We start from the raw sequence: 21,723 nt of genomic DNA, 5'->3' as shown, positions 1-21,723 counted from the left end.
TCTTTGCACTTGGCTTTAAGCCCACTTGTGCTAAGGTAGATGTGCTGCTGCTGATACTGATAATATTGTCAGACAAAGTGCAATGAGGCTGATGGTTTTGTAGATAGTTAGTACTAGACAAATTTCAACTTTGACTTGATGAGAGCCCTTATTATGAAAGCTATTACAATTCACCCTGAGGGGAATATGAATGTCTGTACTGAATTATATGATAATCCATCAAATAGTTGTCAAGACATTTCACTCTCTGAAAAGTCAGTGGTCACTGGAGTCAGTAGGGTACATTGTCTGGGAACCGAGGATGTGCCAAGTTATCTAATAGATGATGTTCTATTGAAAAATAAAAAAATGTACCCACTGGTGGGGCTAGAGAAAATGTCAGGGAATTGTCAAGGAGTCTTCATCCTCTGGAGACCTAAACTAAAGTGAATGGGAACTGACATTGCTATCTCTTTACTGTAATCCCTCTTAGTTTTAAAGTAAAGTGCTATTACCGTAAATGGTAAACCATAATCACGATGCAGTGCCACTTCAGTTTAGTCTGACTTTGAATATTTACCACAGTTAAGTGGTTTTGTACTTTGTATGAAAGTTTTGGCTAAGGTCAAGAGGAAGTTTTGGAATATCCAAACATCTTTGTATCACACTTTCAAAGAAGATTGTATCTTACTTCCTCTTGTGAGCCCATAAAGCTACAGAGCTTGTTTCCTCTATTGTCTGTGACCCTGTTCAAAAAAATGACATGTTGCGATTCAGATAAAGGAATGAAAGTGATGTGTCTTTGTATGTACATGAAAAATATAAAATGCCATAAATACAAGAATCCTAAACACTGTCTCTTCCCCATATTTTTTTATATAGTGAATTTTTGTTTGAATACTTTTCTATTTATATTTGGGTAAATTTGGGGGAAAACCAATAGATAACAATCATCACATGTTTCCTAACTTATGCAAGTCACATGCCATCATGCCGACATCATGCTATTTTCACCCATCTCACCACATACATTGGTGACCATGACAGTGATGCAAAGTGAAATCAAAAACTTTCCAATGATGTTCATCACATGCTTTCAGTACAGTCAAAAAAGAAATAAGGACATGATTCTAGATATGAACTGGTCATACCGTCTGGCCTGTCTGAGATTTAGCTGTTCAATAAATAAATAACTAAAACTAAAAACCTTACAGATGTACTTTGCCTCCTGTCCAAAGGCTTCCATTCATCATGTATTAAGTTTGAGTGGGGCAATAGCTGAAGAATTCATGTGACAAAGCCACAAGATTGCCCCCCCCCCGTGTAGAAGTTACCCCATACTTCCTTCTGTTTTGTGAAAGTGGCTGGAGTGACGTAATAACTGCAAGAAGATATGTCTGAGCATGTTGTTGTGGTTGTGTTAGGCTTGAACCTAATGAAACTTTTGGCACATCGCCTGCTGTCAGAATGTCAGACACATGAGCCAGCAAATACACTGCTGGTTGTCATCATTATCTTGCAATAATGTGCTTTTGATTAATGAGGCATGAATGCAGTTGATAAAAGAAGTATGAAGGTTTTCCTTTGTGATTATATCAAATACTCATTTAATATGATATTCACATTTGTTTGTTATTTATTTGTGCACTGTACACTGGAAAGGAGATGAAAATAACATTTTGATATCAGACAGCATGTCACTCTCTGTCTCGATCTAAAACACAGTATTCACCTATAGATGGACTTTATCAGTTAGATAGCTGACTTTCCATTATTGAACTTGAACAGCAATAAACATGGCATGCAAAACATGTAGCAGATGTATGTACGTGATATGAGTATGTGAGATACATGCCAACTCAAAGTTCATGAATGGACTCTTGGTACAAATGACCTTGAAGGTGACACTTAAGATGACAAAACCTGAGGGTTACATCCGTCAGCAACTCATTCACAGATTGCATATAATTGTTCATTTTATCGCATGCAATCAGTGAATCAGTTGTCTGTTGATCAATAGCTAATCTGTGAGTTTGGTGTGAGCAATAGTTAAATCCAGTACCAACAGCAATGTCTAATTAACAAAGAATTTATCTAAAGCATTCATGTCACATCAACAAATGTATTAGTTTTTTAGTCACCGTGTTTTTCCGAAACGATAATTTGTATCAATGACCCATACTTCCCCTTGACAAAGTTTAGTCAAATCCCTCACTGGGTAAATTCCCACACTGAGTTGCCGACAGTCCCAGCTTGCGCAACCTTCCTGAGCCAGGGAGGTGATTCATCTCCAGGAGCTATAAAGGGAGTGACTCTCCTCTTCAGCACTAGATTCAAACAGCAGAGCGAGGCAAGGCTGAACCAAGAAAAGGAAAAGTAGAGAAGGAACTAAGCAAAAGAAGAAGCAGAAACTTTACTTTTACACAGTGCATCAGGCTTTATTAGACAGCTTTCTGAAGGACAGTCCTATCCTTTAGTGTTAATTGTTGCAGAATTTGTAAAAGGCAAAATGATGAGCAGTAAAGTCTTCGCCACATCTATTGTGGTGCTCCTGGCGTTCCTGGCCATCAGTGAAGGTAAGGTTTTGTTATTCAATAAGTGAACGTAACAGTATTGTTGCACTTGCAACTGTCACTACTGTGCACCTTTTTCTCAATGCATAAAGAGTTATCAATACACACTGTTGCAAATTGTGACCATATGTGTCTCCTAACAGGGATGAGTCTGAGAAGCCTGGGAGTGGAGCTGCACTGTCGCTGCATCCAAACAGAGAGCAAACCCATCGGCCGCCACATTGGGAAGGTGGAGCTGATTCCTGCTAACTCCCATTGCGAGGAGACTGAGATCATGTAAGACCTAGTTTCAAAGGCTTCATCCCATCTAGATAGCAATGGTGTTGGTAATTTGATATTTTGTCGTAGTCACATGTTGACTTTGTGAATTTGTTCTGACTGCGTGTCTGTTTCTGTGCAGTGCCACTTTGAAAAAGACAGGCCAAGAGGTTTGCCTGGACCCCGAGGCTCCCTGGGTGAAGAAAGTGATTCAGAAGATTCTGTCCAAGTAAGTACAGGTCAATCATACAGTATGAGCACAGTACTGCCGTGATTTAACTGGATATTGAGAGAGAGCGTTCACTTTTGATAGATGAATTAATTTTTCTTTTCTGTTTGTTTTCTCTGCAGCAGAAGACGTTGAACAGATGGAGATGTGTTTCACGAGTCTGAGCTGTTAGACAAAGAAAAGTACCAAGAAGTATTTGAGTTTGATGAAATGATAAAGTCATCACACTTCTCTCATTTCAATACCAGAAGACTGCTTGATGTCATTCTTAATCAACTGTTGTAACTGACAACAGAATTCAACCTCTAAGATTGTTTGTATCAAACACACTATTTATTATTATTATTCTTGTTTTTCGGGCACTCATGTTTGTTACAGTTCTTTAACTTATGTGTTTAACATATTTATTAATGTATTTATGAAATGTACTAGTATCTGGATTAAATAAAGAAGTTCAAATGAAATTGCAAATGGAATTTCTTTGTTGTTCTTTCTTATTAAGTATCTATCTATCTATCTATCTATCTATCTATCTATCTATCTATCTATCTATCTATCTATCTATCTATCTATCTATCTATTTTCTTCTTTGCCGTTGCTTTTAGAATATTCCTTAAATTCATACATAATGAATTATAAATAATCAATAATTATTACAATAAGTAATACAATGACAATAAGTAAAACACAATTTAAGCATGAAAACCTTAACAAAACAGAAATAGAAATCTTACATATACTATGTTAAATACTATATTATAACACAAGAAATAATAATGTCATGCTTTGTCAATACAAGAAATTTTCATGTACGCATCAAGAAGTATGACTGTGTTCTACTTCCTTATGGAAGTTTTACAACATTAGAGGTACACCACATGATGCTGCAGTCAGCAAACTTAGACTGTACTATGGCCTTAGCTCACGTGAGTTACAGTTCACTTTCATTGTCCAACCCCTGCAGATATGATCAACACTATGTTACTGCTGCAACAATATTGTATGGGACCCCTGACAATTTAGTGTTGCACCTTGCTTAAGATTGGGGACTCACAAGAGAAGAAATGCTTGATCCTGGGGTGCCTTGATAACTGACCTGATAGAGCTGCCTGATGTACCAAGGCTGAGTCCTTTTTTTTTGTCTATCTCTTGTGAGTCCCCCATCTTTAAAAAGGTGCAACATTAAATATTCATGAGTCCAACCTGTGGCCCTTTGCTGCATGTCATCCCCTCTTTCTTTTCTTATTTTTTTACATTTTGTAGTCAAAACAATTAATAGCTTCATTGAGAAAATCTGCAGACTAATTGATCATGAAAATTCAGCTCTGCTCCACAACCTCACTTTATAATACACTTTCCTGTTTAAATAATGTCTTTGAGGCGGAATAACCCGAATTAAATCATGAGGGGGATATTCTCAGACTTGACATGAGTTCTCTTTGAACAACTCAAAACTTTTTCAATGCAAACAAAATCATTTTGCATATTCAGCATCTATAGTTCATTTAATCAAACAACACTGAATGTCTCCCATTAATATTGATAAATTCTGCTGTTGTTAGTCATCTATTGGCAATCGTATAATGCCTTGGGTTGAGTCTCATTCAGAGGACTTCCTGACTTGTTGAACAATCAGAGGCAAGGCAGTGGCATGGTGAGGCCATGTGTAGGGCAGCTCTTATCTCAAGCACACTGCACAATGAAAAAACATGAGAATTAACCCTATCAAGAGCTATAGACCCTAAAGGGTAAATGCATATTGTGAAAAAAATTCACAATTTATGAAATTGCCATATTTTAAAGACTTGTAAAATGTAATCAAATAATACTGATGGTACTTATCATGTATATATAATCAACATTTAAAAAAAAAAAATTTAATCTGATCTGATTATTTTGTAATCTGATAACGTAATCCTGATTACATGGAATCAGTTACCCAACACTTATGATACTTTTACTCTGCCAACTTTACTTTTACATGATACTTTTCTCACAAATGTGTTGTCACTGATGCTTCACAACAAACGACTACAATTTTAAGAAAACACGTAATAAACTGAGTTTGGTACTCCTGCTTTGGCCTTGAATTAGTAATAACTGAATAAACGCTTAAATTATCAACTTTTTTTTAGCCACAGAGCCTAGTGTGGTTCTTGTGTGTTTCTTTCCAGAATGGTAGCTACATTAAAGGTACATGTACCTACAGGATGGCACTAGGCCTATTGTTAATATTAACAATAGTAGGTAGTACCTACAACTATTATTATTATTATTATTATTATTATTATTATTATTATTATTATCGTTTGTAACTGGGCTAAGTGAGTGAGGATGCAGGCAAAGGGGCGGGACTGAGCGCACAGCTGGGGGTAGGTGCGGTAGTGCGGCGTCAGATGCGCGCAGAGAGACGACCCTCAGCCCTGTACGGACACGCACCAGAGACACCGGAATGCACACAAAATGCTGCGTCCACGAGCTGTGACAAGCTGCTGCATGTGAAGAAAATAAAGACACAGCAAAACGACCACGCCGGAAGCTTTCTCGTCCAGATTTAGGCACTCGCGCAGGAAGCGTATTTGCCGCAGAAATCAACCCACCAGAGCTCCCGCCGATGCGCTTCAGCTGTGCATGAATCCCTCAGTTTGGCTTGCAGGTCCAGGACAAAACCGGGCGGCGTTGACGACTGTGTGTGGTGGATACTACTGTTTGTGAGTGCACCTTATCCGCGTCTCTGCACAACCCCCTTTTGGCACCTCCTTCAGGATGGCGTTAACAATCTGCACGAGATTTACCGACGAATATCAGCTGTTCGAGGAGCTGGGGAAGTAAGGAAGCATATTTTTTTTTATCATCTGGCATCATCTCTGTATGAAATATCAGCCTGTTATGTAATAGGCCGCCTTGGCTTAGGGACGGATTCCGGGCTCTGTGTGTCTGTGCGTCTTGTGTGTGTGTGTGTGTACGTGTGTGTGAGTGAGTGTGAGTGTGTGCGCTGCTGATAGTGTAGCCATGAAACCTTTGATGCGGGGGGCTAAATACGCTATCATGTAAGATCCAGGCCTGTGCACCATCTTATTGTTAAATCCCACATCTGAAGCCCTGCCTACGTTTTGTGCTTGCGAAAGAGAAGATGTCGAAACGAGGGTGTCGTCATTTTGCCTCCATCCTGTGGAGCCCACTGATGTTGCATTTCGATCTTTTGGGTGCCACGGAAGGGTGAGGAGCCCCCATGTTGTAAACTGGGGTGTGTTAAATGTTGAGATTTGGTAACCCACCACCACCCCTCCTCAGATCCTCTACCTCCTCCTCCCGCGTGACAAAAATACACACTCGGTAATGCGACAGCAGACCATGTAGTTGGCTATGACACATTCCCCAGCCAAGTACCGAGCTGCGGTCAATTATCAGACACAGGCAGGGAATTCCTCACCCCTGAGAGAGAGAGAGAGAGAGAGAGAGAGAGAGATCCACGTACCAATGAGTGTGTTTGTGGTCATGCCCTACCTGACCTGCAGTCTGCCCAGTACCCCGTGGTCAGTGTACTCAGTCCCAGATGTCTGCATCCTGGGTTCACTTTCAGCCAAAGCGGAAATAGAGAGAGAGAGAGAGAGAGAGAGAGAGAGAAATGTGCCCCCAGCGTCCCCCACTTCGCATCCTATCACCCTTACTTATGGAAGTATTTGTAGTAGGCTATGTGAGGAAGAGGAAATCTCCTCTACAGCCTCAGCCCCCTGCATGTGTCATTAATAATGCAGCCATATTGCTTTTATAGTACCTTTTAACTCACCTGATCTCTTTACTATGTGCAGCACCCTTTTCCCCCAGACCAGCACCCAGCAGACCAGCTGGTACTGATGAAATGAAAATACCACAATGGTTTTGACCAAATACCTGGCCATTGCTAACGTTTCAAGTATCCAGAAATGATTATTTCTTGAGATATTTACACAATGCTGAAATTATTATAATGGTTAGTGAAATAATAATATACACAGATACATTCAGAAAGCTGTCACCAAAATATTCAGCCGTTCAAGGACAATACAATACTTGTGTGTTTGTACTTTTGGATTTTGTATATTTCCAACCAGTCCGTTCTGTAGGAAAATGAAATCAGATATCCATGAAACTTGCTAAAGATCCAGTCTAACATTTGAACTAAACCAACAATTCTAAAACAATATCCTGAAATCATTGTAGTTCTCTATTGTATTTTTTAGCTTTTTTCACCCTTTGGTTACCCATAAACCCCTTCTCTGCATCCCTACACCAAAATGTATTCATCTTTGTGAAGCATTTTTACGTTATGACATTAGAGCTCGACTGATATGGGATTTATGAGACTGATACTGATTTAGTGATACTGATTCTCTGAGAGAAATTCACTGATTACCGATATGGCACTGGGCCAAAATAGACCTTTTCTATGTGGATTCTGCACTGATTTAACATCAATATGACTATGCAAAGGTACTTAGAAGGCTGCTTTCTTAAACAAATAACTTAAGTTAAATATCATGTTAATAATTCCCTCCTGTTAAACTTATACTTTGTCACCGCTGATTAAAAGCTTTGAAGCTTTATTTATACTTCTGCGTCAAAACGACACCGTAGGTAGGCGTAGCCTCATTCCCCCCCGAGAAATGCAACTACATGTTGCAGCTGCAACGCAATAACTGTGATTGGTCCACTTGGTGTGTGTGTGTGCATCGACTAAGAATGGGAAGCGACATGCAAAACCCAGATGAGTTAATAATACTGTTTGAGAATCCCTCTTCAAACATACACACAAATTCCCAGACAAGTGTGTCCTCATACACACACAAACACACACCTACACACAGAGCCAAGCAAAGAATTCATGTACGGTGTAGAATAAGGAGACTTTGAACAAACACAGAATCTTCCTCATCATCAGTTGGTTTGTCTGCTTACTTTGAACCTTGTTCCAGCTAGCTTGCCTTTACTTAACTTTCAAATACAAAAGTGCAGGTCATTTTACGAGACATTCACATATGCACTTTACAGCGCCATACTACCCAACTATGCAGGATAGTCAAGTAAAAATGCTTATGTAACATGTAATGCTATCATCATTTCCTTCGCCAAATCCCCTATAAATTAGAGGTAAGCTTTAGTGGCAAGCTGCTCACTCCAAAGGATGTTAGATAACATGTCTATGGTACACATCACTGTATGCTCAACAGTGATTACATGGGCACAAAGCTTCAGTTATTTCTCATATTGTAACACTGATTTAACCAAATAATATAACATTGTGCAGTGATATCACGCCACAGTTGTCAGTCATTAGAAGTAGCAAGTGAAAGAACAGGGTTCATTTGAGGTAATGAGTCAATTTTCTGCTTTGAGTCTCCACTGTCTGCATCCAAGTGCTTCTGTTTGTGATAGCTTTGATGCTGTCTGAATATCTCTGATGTTGTCTGGAGCTAGACAGGATGAGAACAGATTTCTATTTAAAAGAAAAGGCGTACACAGACAGAGATGGAGGCTGAATAGCAAAGCGGCCTCCATGGCTGCAGAGCTGAGGCTCCATGGCTGCGTTTAGAGATGAGAGATGCAGCACTCTGCTCTTCTCCTCCCTCAAATATAGCTGACCTAGTTTTTTGATCTTCATACATGTGCCTGGAACACCAGAACAACACATGGCTTAAACAATAGAAGGCTGGTAGGCACGTTCGTTGGTGTTAATGGTCTTGTGTAGTGATAAGGACAGTTTGTACTGTAGGTATGGGGGTGTGAGTGTGTTTGTGTGAGTAGCTGCAAAGATATTGCATCAATGCTTTTGTGCAATTTAATGATGAAATGTGACTGTAAAACCTCTATTTTAGCACAGCCATGTTTGTTATTACTCGCCTAAGACATCCGAGGGCTCTTTCATAAAGCAAAAGTATCAGTTAAATCATTGTTATTTCAGTAAATCTGCCTTATTTTCAGGAAATAATTTTTCATAAACCAAGTTACTATGGAAACGTATCCCTTCAGACTAGCTTGATTCCTCCAGTAAAGCTAGTTTTGAGGCTTATCTTCATATCTATCTCTAAATCAATCAATCTGAAGAACCTGTTTCACTTTCTCCATCCAGGTTGTTACACTCTGCCCTGCTTTTCTAGGCCCTCTGATTGCATATCAGCTGGTATGGATCACACATGTACTTTTTTGAATACATCAGTAAGTCTTTCTATTTGTGTGTTCATTTCAGGGGTGCATTCTCTGTGGTCAGGAGGTGCATTAAGATCTCATCTGGACAGGAATATGCCGCCAAAATCATCAACACTAAGAAGCTTTCTGCCAGAGGTAGGAAACACAAACAACATGCACAGAACACACACACACACACACACACACACACACACACACACACACACACACACACACCACACGAGCAGAAAAAACCATGCCCGAAGTGTCACTAAGTTACGTTTGGATGAGCTGTGAACATTACTGCCCCTGAAACAGACTTTGGGGAGAATAAATGAATGTGTCCCTGTATGTGCATGTGTCACAGTGAAAGCCAGTGGGTGAGAAACAGACAGGCACGCAGGGGGCAGAGACTCATCTGGATTTTGGTTGATTAAGTTTCCTGTGAGGAAAACAGCGAATATGTCGACTAAATACTGTAGCTGTGATTGCCCCCTTGCACTTTTTGTGCTGTGTGGAACTGTGCATGTTCTCCTTCTTTTTTGTGTTATTCATATCTGTCCTTTGGTTTATATGTAAATGTTAGTCACACACAAACCGTGTGTGCGTTTGTGCGCGTGTGCTTCTGCGTGTGTGTGCATGTGCTCCGTATTGATTCAGGGCTCTGGCTGGTCTTGTCGTCCCAGGGGCAGATCTCTTGCGAAGCCGACCCAGTTCTTTCACATCCGTCACTGTAATTGTAGCCGCTGGCCTGGTTGCCTTAGGCTTGGGACACACACATAATCACACACACACTAGCTCTCACACTCATACGTGCACACGCAAGCACACCCATGACCCAGGAAACTGCCAACAGCATATTCGTGATTATTAACCAATGGTGTGTTGCGGCTTTGCTGTTCCTCCTTCTCTTCAGCCAATGGCGTGTTCTGTCACAGCTTGCCGGCCTATGATAACCAATGACTGCAGTCATACCACACAAGGCGTCAGGCTTTTGTAGATGTGAGCTAAGCCATTTAAGCAAAATTTTATTTGTAATAATTTACTGTAAATTGCCTTGGCTGTTGCACTTGTTAAACCGCTTCCTATAGTCTCATTGTGATGATGTTCTTGATTGTGTTGTAGTGTGTGTGTATTAACAAGCAACTTCCTCCCCCTCTTTGCAGTATTTTACCTTTCATTCTTTTGCAGCAGCTCCCAGTCTTCCCTCCTCTTCAGCATCCTCCCTCTCCATGTTGTCTGCTCTTTTGCATTTACTCTCCTTCCCTATTTTGCATTTTCTTTATTCTCCTTCTTTTAAATCTCTCTTCTTTTTGATTTACAAGTCACTGTCATATTTCTCACTAAGTACTTCTACCCCCCCCTCCTGCACACCTTCTCCTCTACTAATACCCCACCATCTATCCCTTCCTTCATTCCTCCATCACTCTGCTTCTTATCTCTTCCTTTTCTTTGTTGTCCTTCATGCTGCATCTCTTTTCTTTGCCACTTTCCTCTCTCCTCCCTCACCAATCCTTTGCTCTTTCTCTTCTGCCCATGTTGACCCTCCCACTTGCTGAGTGCAGTGTTGGTAATAGACACCACGGCAGACGGATCAGTGTCTCACCACTTGCATGCTGGGACAGATTTTACAAAAATACTGCAAAGGGTTATCTCACCGCATATGCATGTGGATTCGTGGGTGTGCGCAAACACACTGTCTATCTCTCTCTCTCATCTCTCACTCTTGCTCTCTGTGTTTGTGTGTATAGAGTTTTACATACTGGGCATGCTAGCGTGTCAGATATGGTCTTACCCTCTTTCCGCGATAAGCCCTGGAATTGCAACTCTGATTCCCTTCTCTCTGGCAGGATCATGACCTCCCCCCAACCCCACTCCATCACTGTGTGTGTATTTGCCTATCCAAGTGCATGCGCGTGTGCAAGTATATATAATTTAAAAGGGTTTAGGGTGGGATTGGTCGCTGGAAAGCAGGAAGATCAAGGCACTGTGTGTGTGTGTTGTGTGTGTGTGTGTGTGTGTGTGTGTGTGTGTGTGTGTGTGTGGTGTGTGTTTGGTGTTTCTGGTTATACATGCACACATGAGGGGTGGGCCTATAGAACCAGTCACAGTCCTGCAATCTGCAATTCTGATTATGCAGCATTTCATTAAGAGCAGCAGATGAGTCAGTGAATGAGAGGAAGCAGTAGAGAGAGAGAGAAAGAGGAAGAAAAGGATAGGAAGCAGAGGGAGGAAGACAGATAATCAGAGTAAGAAACAACGTAAAGTCAACATTAAAGTGTGCGCGTGTGTTTGTGTATGCAGTATCCCTCACAGCAGTTGAATATTTGTCCTCTCCCTTAGGCGTGCGTCAGTGTCCTGTCACTATGACTGCCTGTCTGCAGTCTTTTGTCACTTTGTATTTGCTTGTGATGTGGTGTGTATGTGTGTATGTAGGCAAACGTGCATGAGCTTGCATGTATATCCGCACTCCCACATCTGTTTGTGTGTGTGCACATGATTGCCCTTGATTGTGTATCCGTGCACTAGTCTCATTCCCTGACTATGTGACCCTTTCAGCTTGTCTTAACAGTTGGATAGGTTTGCACTGTTACACTAAAGATGTTTTGAATTTTAGAAAAGGCCTGCTTTTCTCGCTATGTAAATATTGCATTGCACCGTGGGAGTGACACAGTGATAAGGAGATAGGGTAAAGAAATAGGGGTACACTTACAAGGAGGGAGGAATTAAAACAGCGATTTAACAATATTTGTTTTGACACAGCATCTCTTTCTCCCATGTCTTTTTTTTTCTTATTTGAGTTCTTGTTCTTACATGCCAAATACAATTTAGTCCCATCAGTTTTGCTGAGGCTGTACCATTGTTCCTGGCTTGATGTTGCTCCTGCCCACCAATCTGTAACTGACCCTACTTCATTGTGGAGTTTTTATGTTAAAAGGGATGTTGTTGTTATTTCCATTATTCCGTGTGCAGGTGTCATGGTAACAGAAATGATAGCTGTTGCTGAGGTGTAAGCCAGTCTGCCTCAGTAGTGATATATATATATATATATATATATATATATATATATATATATACACATCAAAATGATACAAATGCATATGTGTGCATGTTTTCTTTTTAATATCGCTCCTCGTGCAGTTTTCCCTCATTAGGCAAGATAGGGATTTGTCTTCCCTCCTGCTTTCCCTTTCCTCTCTTATTGTCTTTTTTCCTGCGTTCCTCCGGTCTCACCGTGACTCTGTTTCACCTCACTTTGAAGTGAAGGGAAGGAGGAGAGAGAGGGGATGTGATTGTGGGAGAGAGAAAGGAGGGGAAGAAAGGAAGGAGAGATCAGTGGGAGGGAGGAGGATCACATGACTCACTGGGTACTTGTAGGCTAAAAATAAATATTGGTCATTCTCTCACTCTCAGTGTCTCTCTTTCTCTCTCTTTCTCTCTCTCTCTCACACACACACACACACACACACACACACACACACACACACACACACACACACACACACATACATACACACACACACACACAGTATTGAAAATATTCCATCATTTGAAAGGAGCCAGGTTTTTGGTTTCAGTCGATGCTCACCTGTCTGGCCAACCAGACTGTTGGTGCACATTGGGAAGAAGAAGCATGAGGCTGAAACTGTAGCCTCTGTGTTTGTGTATCCATGTGTAGGTTTACATGTCAAACAATGTGGGGAATCTATTTATTTTCTGACCATTATTGTAAGAGTTCAACCTACAATGACTTAGGTTTTAGTCATCGTTCTTTTGCTGCTAATTGCTCCACTATGTTCTCCAGTCGCTAACTTTGTTTGTTTGCTGCTGGGCAGGTAGAGTACAATCGGTTTCACAGTTTTTTGTGTATGAAACATCTACTCAAGCCGATGTTGATATAATTTGTGTTCACAATTTGGCTGTTCCCCTTTCTCCTTTTCAAACCCGTAAGCGTAAGATTTCAAAGTAAAGTTACAGTAGTTTCTCTGCAGAAAATGTATCAAATGAGCTCACATTTAATAAGACATCATTTTTGTATAATGTTGTTAAAGACTGTTGAAAAAATATTTAAATCAAGTTCTATATACTAGATTTCTTCCAGGGCTTTTAGCCACATCTTGTGGCCTTCATGAGAAGATTTTGCTCAGCTACCAAGTATTTTGTGAAGTGCCAAGTACACATGATGACAATTGAACCATCTCCATGACAACTGACCAACGTTCATCCACTGATTAAGGCCAAATATGCCTGAAAGCTATGGAAGAAATCTAGTAAGTGAACCTTGAGTTAACAATGAGCTTAATGCCTCGTTCTTATCAACCTTAAAAATACTTTGACAAAGGCTGTCTCAATAAAAAACAACTTTGGCCGATATATACAGTAGAAGAAATAGTATTGGGTTGCAAAGAGCACACTAGCCAGACACCAACCTGGTATAGATTCATTGGTAGCTAATCAGTTACAGCAATATACATCTCTAGAGACTGTTTAGGCTGCCAAAATCTCCAGATAAGACTTTCAACTTTGTTAATAATGTAAGTTAGAATCAAAATTGCAGCTCTTGGATTTTTAAAATCGATTGATTGTTCACCCTGGAAAGAACCTACAGTATGACTTACAAGTGTAATGGACTCTGTAGAAAGCGAGGGTGTTCTTAATTATAGAGAACTGCATCTTCCTCTTTTCCTCTCCGCCTCTGTCCTTTTCAAGCCCTTTTTTTTATCTGTTTGATTTACCTTTTCTCCCTAACAACTCTCTCCTCCCTGTCCTCCCCCTCGTCCTCCTCCTCTTGCTCTTGCTCTTCCTCTTGCTCTTAAAGTGAAACCACAGTCTCAGTCTCTGTGTTTCATGGTGAGTCTGGTCTCCCTCCTCAAATGCTTACAATTCATAGCGTTACACTCTTCATCAATGAACCAAGAAACAGCTGTGAAACAGAGTGATAGAAAACGTATTGATTGATAGACAGATACTAATGACAAATAAGAAAATGCATTGATTGCTTGTTTGTCTGTGCATGTGCCTTATAAATACTATAATACTGGAGAATGCGGGAGGAACTGAAATCCACATTAAAAGACTTCTGTTTCATTTATAATTCAAACTGATTGAGATGGATTGATGGGATATAGCACTGTTGCCATAAAGTTGCAGATTTTTAAAACATTTTAAAACATTAACTTTAAAATATCAGATTTTGTTATCAGTACTATTTCACAAGTTCTTTTTTCCAGAAATCCCATTTTGCTTCCAAGTTCCAAAATCTCACAGGCCAAATCCCAAAGCAGAAGACAGATTTTTTTGACTAAAGTAGCAGTAGTAGTAGATTACATAGCTCTATTGCTTTCCCTACCTTTCCGTAAAAGAAAAAGCTGGATGGAAATTTCAAGTATTGTTCTCTTGAGGCTTCTTGGAAGGCACTGTGGGTAAATGCACCAAGAAGGTATCTCTGGTAGATATAGAAAATGTGGAAGTATTAACAGTTGGTGTGTTCTTGGATGTCAAAGTTTACACACTTTTAAGGGAACCTGTGCATATAGTTACGTACATAGTTATATTAAGAGATGTATTTGGCTTCCTTACTCACAAACATTTGCTGGTTGCTATGCAGTTCTTGTGGTAACCAGGGAGCTAGTGTCTTTAAAGGAAGAATTTTTAGACACGCATGCTTTGATTACTGTAGTTTAGATAGCAGAAGAAAATCATTTGTACTCTGATTATGTACATTATGTACCATAGGAATCCACTGTATGGTAAAGCTACATTTAAATCTATATTATTTTGTATCAGTATTTATGATTATAATAAGAGAATTTGTGTCAAGATGTCTCCAGACCACCACGCTCAGATTAAACCACTTCTACATATTAGTCTAATGTGCATGCGGCTGCATTACGCTGGATAAGATAAAGGCAGACATTACCGCACGTTATAAGCCTCCCAGCAATACTCTGGGGGTAGCTTTATCTTTGACACCAGCCACCTTTTGTTTCTCCTCAGAAGAGAAAGCAAGGGAGTTATCTGTCTCATAATTCTTTCTCTATTGGGAACCAGTGGAGGGTGACGGTGTCTCGGCATCCTGGATGGTTTCATTAGACCCCCGGGTTCTGCGGGGGGTAGAATGGAACTGTATGGAGGAGAACTACTTAGACACTGGTCGCAGAGGATGTTACATTCACCCCACTACATCTTTTTAATTAAAACTCTTAATTAAATTGGAGCAGAGCAATTCTGGTACCCTGTTGTGGTGTGTGTGTGTGTGTGTGTGTGTGTGTGTGTGTGTGTGTGTGTGTGTGTGTGTGTGTGTGTGTGTGTGTGTGTGTGGTGGATCAATTTGTGTGTGTATTAGTGTTAGGACTTCAAACTAAGGTTTATTTTCATCATCGATTAAATTATTAATTGTTTAAACGGATTAATCAAATTATGCCTATCACACTTTCCCAGAGGATGTTTTCAAACTGCTAATTTTGTCTGACCAACAAACAAACATCCAACAGTATCATATTTACAATGATATAAAACATTAAAGTAGATTTGTGAAAATGTAACAAACAAAACTTTTTTTGTGTTAAATGATTTGAGTTATTAATAGATTATCAGAATTGTCAAGATAATTGCTGGCTGGTATATATACTTTACAGATACATCAGTATATCAACCTTTTTCCAAAAAATTGCATTTAATGGAAGAAGTGCTACATTTACTGTAACACACAAAAGTTAATGAACAACATTTTCTCATGAAATCCAGTCAGCATTGTTCCTTTAAAAGGTTTTACTTTGACTATTTGTCATGGTCAAGGAGGGGCCACAGAATTTGGCTTTACTGACCTTTAAGTTTCAAGGAGACAAGTTTTGAGCAAAAAAGTAACATTTGGCCATTACTTGCCAGTTAAGTAACCAATTTAAGTCAATGGTAAAGACATTTACTGCAGGTCTAAACGTTGTGCCTAGAAAAAGAAATACTGAGCAACTATTCTAGTCTAGTATTGCACTTCTCTAAGTTCTCTGGTAAGCTTCCATAAATATATCACATTACTTTGTACTGGTTCACTTGCAACTGTTGCTGTCATTACCTTGTCAAGCAATAAAACATACAGTTCTGCTTCCGTAATAATTTACAATGCTGTTTTAACAACAAGACGTTTCTTGGCAGATGCTGACTTGGTTACTTTATTGTCATATGAATCATGGAACTTAACCTTGAAAAGTTACAGAAAAAGGTTGTTGTGTAACAGTTTGTGTAACTTTTGTGAATTCTCTACCAAGTTGAGGTGCGTTAACCCCATGATATCCATTTATTTGTCAATATTATGTGTGTCTGATTTATACAAAAGGACTAGCATAATTTAGTTAATCAGAGTAAAGATACAAACTCTCTCACTTCTTCTTTTGTGTATTTGAGAACCTGGTATTTGTTCTATCTCTATTTCTGTCCCTGTCTCTTGCTTGTTTTTCTTCTCACTTTCTATTAGGGCTGTAACGGTTCTGAAACCGAAACTGAAATCGCGACACAAAAGTCCACGGTCTCATGTCGCGGATCCAAGAGACAGAACCGCGACACACTCGCTCCCTGGACTGTTGAGCTCTCGTTAAGACAGTGTAACTGCGGCGGTGTAGGCCTATATCATATTTGTATTGACAGTAGGTTATTCTAAGTCATTTTCCACCTTATTTTAGTGTTTATGTACTACTTTAATCTGCTCCCTTTCTCTTCTCCCCACACTCACACACAGCACACACACCTAGCCTGGACCTCTGGTCACTCACGGCAAACACGCCTGCTTGCTCCGCCTCTTTCTGTCTCTCTCTCTCTCCCTGTGTGTGTCTCTGCTGACTTTCTCCATCAGCAGTACATTTCATAAACTCACCTGTGATTCAGTTTTCAAGTGCTCCGCATGTGGGTCCAAACCGAAACTAACGTTAGTGAGTGACATCTGCAGTGGTGCGTTCACTGACGCTCCTTACCGAACCGTGGACTTGGTGAATCGTTACACCCCTACTTTCTATGCCTGTCCATGTCTACTCTGTCTGCCCCTAAATCTGGTGGTGTTAGACTTACAGGATGTCAAACTACAAAAGACAACACACACAGAGCAGTATATGCTCTGCTGCAGTGCGGTTGCAGACGCGACACATCAGAAACTGCCTGAAAGAGAAGCAAGCAGCATTGGAGAGAGACAAAGAGGGGAAGAGAGGTGAGGGTTTAATGGGGTCATATTTGGAAATTTTGGAGTTTGTCTGCATAAATAAACTCTGTAAGCAAACAGGTCCCTGAATCTGGAATATTCTCATAGTTAAGGGAAGCTTTCTTGCTGCCTGCAACATGTATAAAAAAGTCTCAGACCACAAAAATGACAAATTGGATAATACTGAACTAGCTGACAGAAAGGTTTGATTTAGGTTTTACACGTACAGATCGAAAGAAAGGGTTGCAGCAGGAAAAGCCAGGATGGAAGGATTATTCAAAACAAAGCAAATAACAAAAAAATCAAACAAAGAAGTGAGAGGAAAATCTTCATGTGAATCATCAGGTATATGCCTCCCATTTTGGCATGTACATCTAACGTTAATAACGTTTTTGGGGGTTACTTTGCTATAAGGACCACATCCCTGTAGGCCTACTGTCAAAGGAAATTGTGTTTTGCATGACCTATTTTATCTTCTTGGTGTGTTTAATATTGTATTTCTATGTTAGCAGTGTTTTATATTCTATTTTAACATTCAATTATATTAGAAGAAACCATAATATTTTTTGTAGTCAGATCTGTTTGCCAAGGAGAACACTACTGTGTTATGATCAGAGGGCAACACAAGGTCATTTGGCTGTTCAAAATCTGGGAAGTTTGGTGATAAGCACTTTCTGTCTTAGTAAGAAACAAAGCAGTTGTTCTTTCTGAAGACTATATCTTATTTCACAGGATCCTCATTTCTGCAGAAATCTGCACTATTGTGAGCAGGGCACGGAGTCTACAGCGATCAGCCATAACGTTATGACCACTTTCTGGTGAAGTGAATAATACTGATTTTCTGATTATCATGGCACCTGTCAGTGGGTGGGATATATTGGGCAGCAAGTGAACATTTTGTCCTGAAAGTTGATGTGTTAGAAGCAGGAAAAACATGAGAAAGCTGCAGGAAGGCAGCCCTTGAAATAACCATGTTTTCATGTCTCTTACCAGAATGTTTCCTCGTGTAATGGCAACATTAATTTGTAAAAGTTTAAAGCCATATTTATTTAAAGTTATTGACGGCTGACCAAAGGAAAAAAGAAAAAACTACAACACTACTTTGCCCTCTCAATACTGAAGATTCAATAATAGTTACAGTGATATTCATAGTTTTACAACATTGTAGACCTGCTCTATAGGAAAAGTGTCCTGAGATGTTCCGTTTGGATTTGGTGCTACACAAATTAAATTGAATTGAACATGCTTTCTATAAATATACAAATGTTCTTCAGTAGATATGTTGTATTCTGATGCTTGACAAGTTTTTTTGGTTAAATGTTAATAAAAAAAAAAACCTTATGTCTCAAGTCCCAGATGACTTTGGAATAATGTTGTAGTCTTTATGAGTGGATAGTATTGCAAGAATCCCTATTGTGGCAGAAAACAAATGTAATATGTTGTTGAACATTTTTCTGATACATTAAGTATAAACATTTTTGCATTTTGCTTTTTTCCTTAATTTCCCTCAAAATGAATTGCTGCTGCAAATGTGTTCCATGGGAGGGGGAGGTCCAACTATTGTACGCTTGTCCACTGTCATTGTCATTGTGATTGTTCACTGTCACAATGGTACACCTGTGGTTTACCTGCTGTGAAAAGTCAAAATGTGTGCTGTGCAAATCAGTGCACTTCTTAATAAATGTATTTGCATAATTTTGTACTGGCTTACTTTATTGAGTAATGCAACGGTTGCAACAGAGACTTTTCTTGTTAACTTGTTCTGTTGTGAAGTTGTCAAGCAATACATCATAACTTCTGCATTTATTTGGTAAGCAGAAGAGAAACATACCCACAACTCTCCCACATAATACATTTCTTGGAAGATACTGACTTTCTGTGCCATGAAAAGTTGTAAAACTAAAATATTTTGTCATTACCCTGTCAAGCAATACATCATATGATTCTGCTTCCATTATAAGTTGTAATGCTGCCTTTTAAGGACATTTCCTGGCAGATACTGACTTGGCTACTTTATTTCTATGAGTCATGAAACTTGTCGTGAAGATTGTCGTGCAACAGTTTGTGTAACTTTTGTGAATTCTCTACCAAGTTGGGAGAATTCAGTGTAACATCCTGTATATCCCTTTTACGAACTTGCACTTGTTTACGGACTGTCAGCTCTACCGTAACGTTAAACTTCGCCTCCTACCTCAGTAATCACCTTACAGAGCTTTTTAATCATCAAGTTGGTTATTTTGCTTTTTTTGTTTTAGCTTGGTTTATCCCCTCCTTGATCATAGCATATTTAAACTTTCACCTCTATTTTACAAATGCTGCTGCAAGAAAATGTGTTCTTAGTTTAGATTATCAAAAAGCAGATCATAGATCTTTGTTTCTGGCTGCCAGCATTAGCTAGTGTAGCCAGCAAGTATTTATTTTCCTGAATTAACTTAAAGGAAAATGAATGCTGTACAGATCTTTTATTTCATCCTAGACAATGACAGCTACAGTTAGCTCTAAGGCTACAGTCATTTTTGTACTCTGTTTTTACTGTGTTCAGATTCAGAGATAATAAAACAGTTGTGGTGATGATGAAAACGTGTAGGCATATTTCACACAAAATTCACGCAATATTCACACAAAACATTGATCAGGAATCAATAAGGGAATTGGACCAATAGGCAGAATTGACAATGGCCTTGGTATCAATAAAATATTATCAATTCCCATCCCTACTTCTAAGTTAATGTCTTTGGTCATTTGCAAAATTGTAGATCTTCCTCTCCAAGTGACAGAGTAATCAACTCAGCATTTTTATACACACCACAAAGCATGTTTGGATGTTAATTGCTTATCATACAATGGGTCTGTGTGGGAGCATTTACTGGAGTTTTTCCTTAAATTTTTAACCCAGCACGGAAGTTAGCCTTGCCCTAGTTCCTTTCACAAAAAGGCAATGGGATTTTTCCATTGGATTTTGGATTACTGGAGAAAGAAAGCTCTGTTGTGAGTAAGAATAGTTTGCAATAGCTCGAGTATAAACACAACAAGGCTGTAAAGGCAGACTAGTGATATGTCTCCGTGTTCGGCGTGCTGACATTTAATGTCACTATTATTTATCCATTCAAAAAAACACGTTGACTTCGAGGTTAGGGAACCAGAAGTGCAAAAATGGGAACTCATTTCCAGGTTTTAGGACTCCTTCCTGCAGCACTCTATAGGAAGCTCCACTTCCATCAGGCCTGCTGTGGACTAACCAACATATAGACGTAAATGACAACTGGACTGTCCTAAATATGTACGAAGTGTGAAGTCCTAATCTGGGCAAGACAGAGGCTACATACTTGTCAAGAAATAGATTGTTTTAGACAAGATAGTTTATGACGTGACAAAGAGGTCAGCGTCCTACAGACAGCAAAGCAGCTGACAGAGATACAGCCACAGCAGTGTCTCCACAGAAATGTGCTGCACCTATAATATAGAAATGTATTATTACCACAGAAACTTTTGAGACTTTTGAGAGCTTTGTGATAAAGAAACAAGACTAAAAACACTAAAAACAGCAGTTAATAATAACTTCCAACATGTTTAATTTCATCATTTCAGAAATGGGAAGCAACTCAGTATATTGTAGATTAAGTCTTAATAACCGTCATGGTCTTACTTTATATATGAATATAGTCATTGCTACAGAGTCACACATACCTACAGACAGACTTTCAGACAAGCAGCTTAGATCAGACCAAAAAGGTCCTGACAGTTCTGAATGATAACAGCTGAGTGGGGTTGCCTCACATTTGTCTGCACAATTACATTGGCTTCACATTATGTAGAAATGCTGCTGTCAGTCTTAAGCACGTAAGCCTCTCACCAGTGGCTGTGGCAGTAGGGCTCAAGCTTTTAGACATGTGCATTGTAAAGAATTTTTGTCAGCCAGTCACAACTCATTATTATCAGTCTGAAGCTTTTTGATAGTCAGGCAGATTTCAGAGTTGACCGCAGTCGAAGTGGGTCCAGGGGAAGGGGTAAAATGTGATTTTCTAGTCCATTTAAAGATGCTCTGTCAGGCTAACATACAGACAATTTGTGCTCCAATCCAGTTGACAAGTATATATTTGAAGTTTGCATCTCAAAGAAAAAGCCTCATGAGCACAAGAAGAACATACAAACTATACACAGAAAGGACCAGGACCACCCTCCTTGTTATGAAGCAATAGAGCAGACCTCAACCAAACTGGATTAAAACATTCAAAACTTATTGTCATGTTGTAAACTATTGTGTCAATTTTTATGGAAGCTAGTGGCTGTGTCATATTCGGATTGACAGTAAATCTCTAACAGAGCTAGGTCAC

General features: G+C 39.5%; 2 protein-coding genes across 19 annotated transcripts in view; both read left to right on the top strand.

The window, feature by feature from the left end:
* Positions 1-2,299: 2,299 nt before the first annotated feature.
* Positions 2,300-3,510, top strand: LOC127354644 (permeability factor 2). Its single transcript, XM_051384685.1, has 4 exons — positions 2,300-2,555; positions 2,696-2,828; positions 2,953-3,039; positions 3,162-3,510. Exons 1-4 carry the CDS (start codon positions 2,489-2,491, stop codon positions 3,172-3,174), a joined length of 300 nt encoding a protein of 99 aa, XP_051240645.1. The 5' UTR covers positions 2,300-2,488; the 3' UTR covers positions 3,175-3,510.
* Positions 3,511-5,446: 1,936 nt separating this feature from the next.
* camk2d2 (calcium/calmodulin-dependent protein kinase (CaM kinase) II delta 2) overlaps positions 5,447-21,723 on the top strand; it is a 38,939-nt gene continuing 22,662 nt past the window's right edge. For all 18 annotated transcript variants that reach the window (XM_051384672.1, XM_051384662.1, XM_051384660.1 and 15 more), the window contains exons 1-2: positions 5,447-5,867; positions 9,266-9,360. In XM_051384672.1, coding sequence (XP_051240632.1) covers positions 5,806-5,867; positions 9,266-9,360 — 157 coding nt within the window. In that variant the 5' untranslated portion in view covers positions 5,447-5,805. The remainder of the gene's footprint in view (positions 5,868-9,265; positions 9,361-21,723) is intronic.

This window comes from Dicentrarchus labrax, unplaced genomic scaffold (genome assembly GCF_905237075.1).
Source record: "Dicentrarchus labrax unplaced genomic scaffold, dlabrax2021, whole genome shotgun sequence".
Classification (NCBI taxonomy): domain Eukaryota; kingdom Metazoa; phylum Chordata; class Actinopteri; family Moronidae; genus Dicentrarchus; species Dicentrarchus labrax.
The sequence above is the reverse complement of the archived record's forward strand: the minus strand, read 5'-3'. Positions and strand labels throughout refer to the sequence as shown.

Bases quoted from the DNA above. Each gene is read 5' to 3' on its own strand.
- LOC127354644 (XM_051384685.1), top strand. From the start codon at position 2,489: ATGATGAGCAGTAAAGTCTTCGCCACATCTATTGTGGTGCTCCTGGCG. The intron at 2,556-2,695 runs GTAAGGTTTTGT...GTCTCCTAACAG, and splicing joins GTTCCTGGCCATCAGTGAAG to GGATGAGTCTGAGAAGCCTG. The intron at 2,829-2,952 runs GTAAGACCTAGT...GTTTCTGTGCAG, and splicing joins TGCGAGGAGACTGAGATCAT to TGCCACTTTGAAAAAGACAG.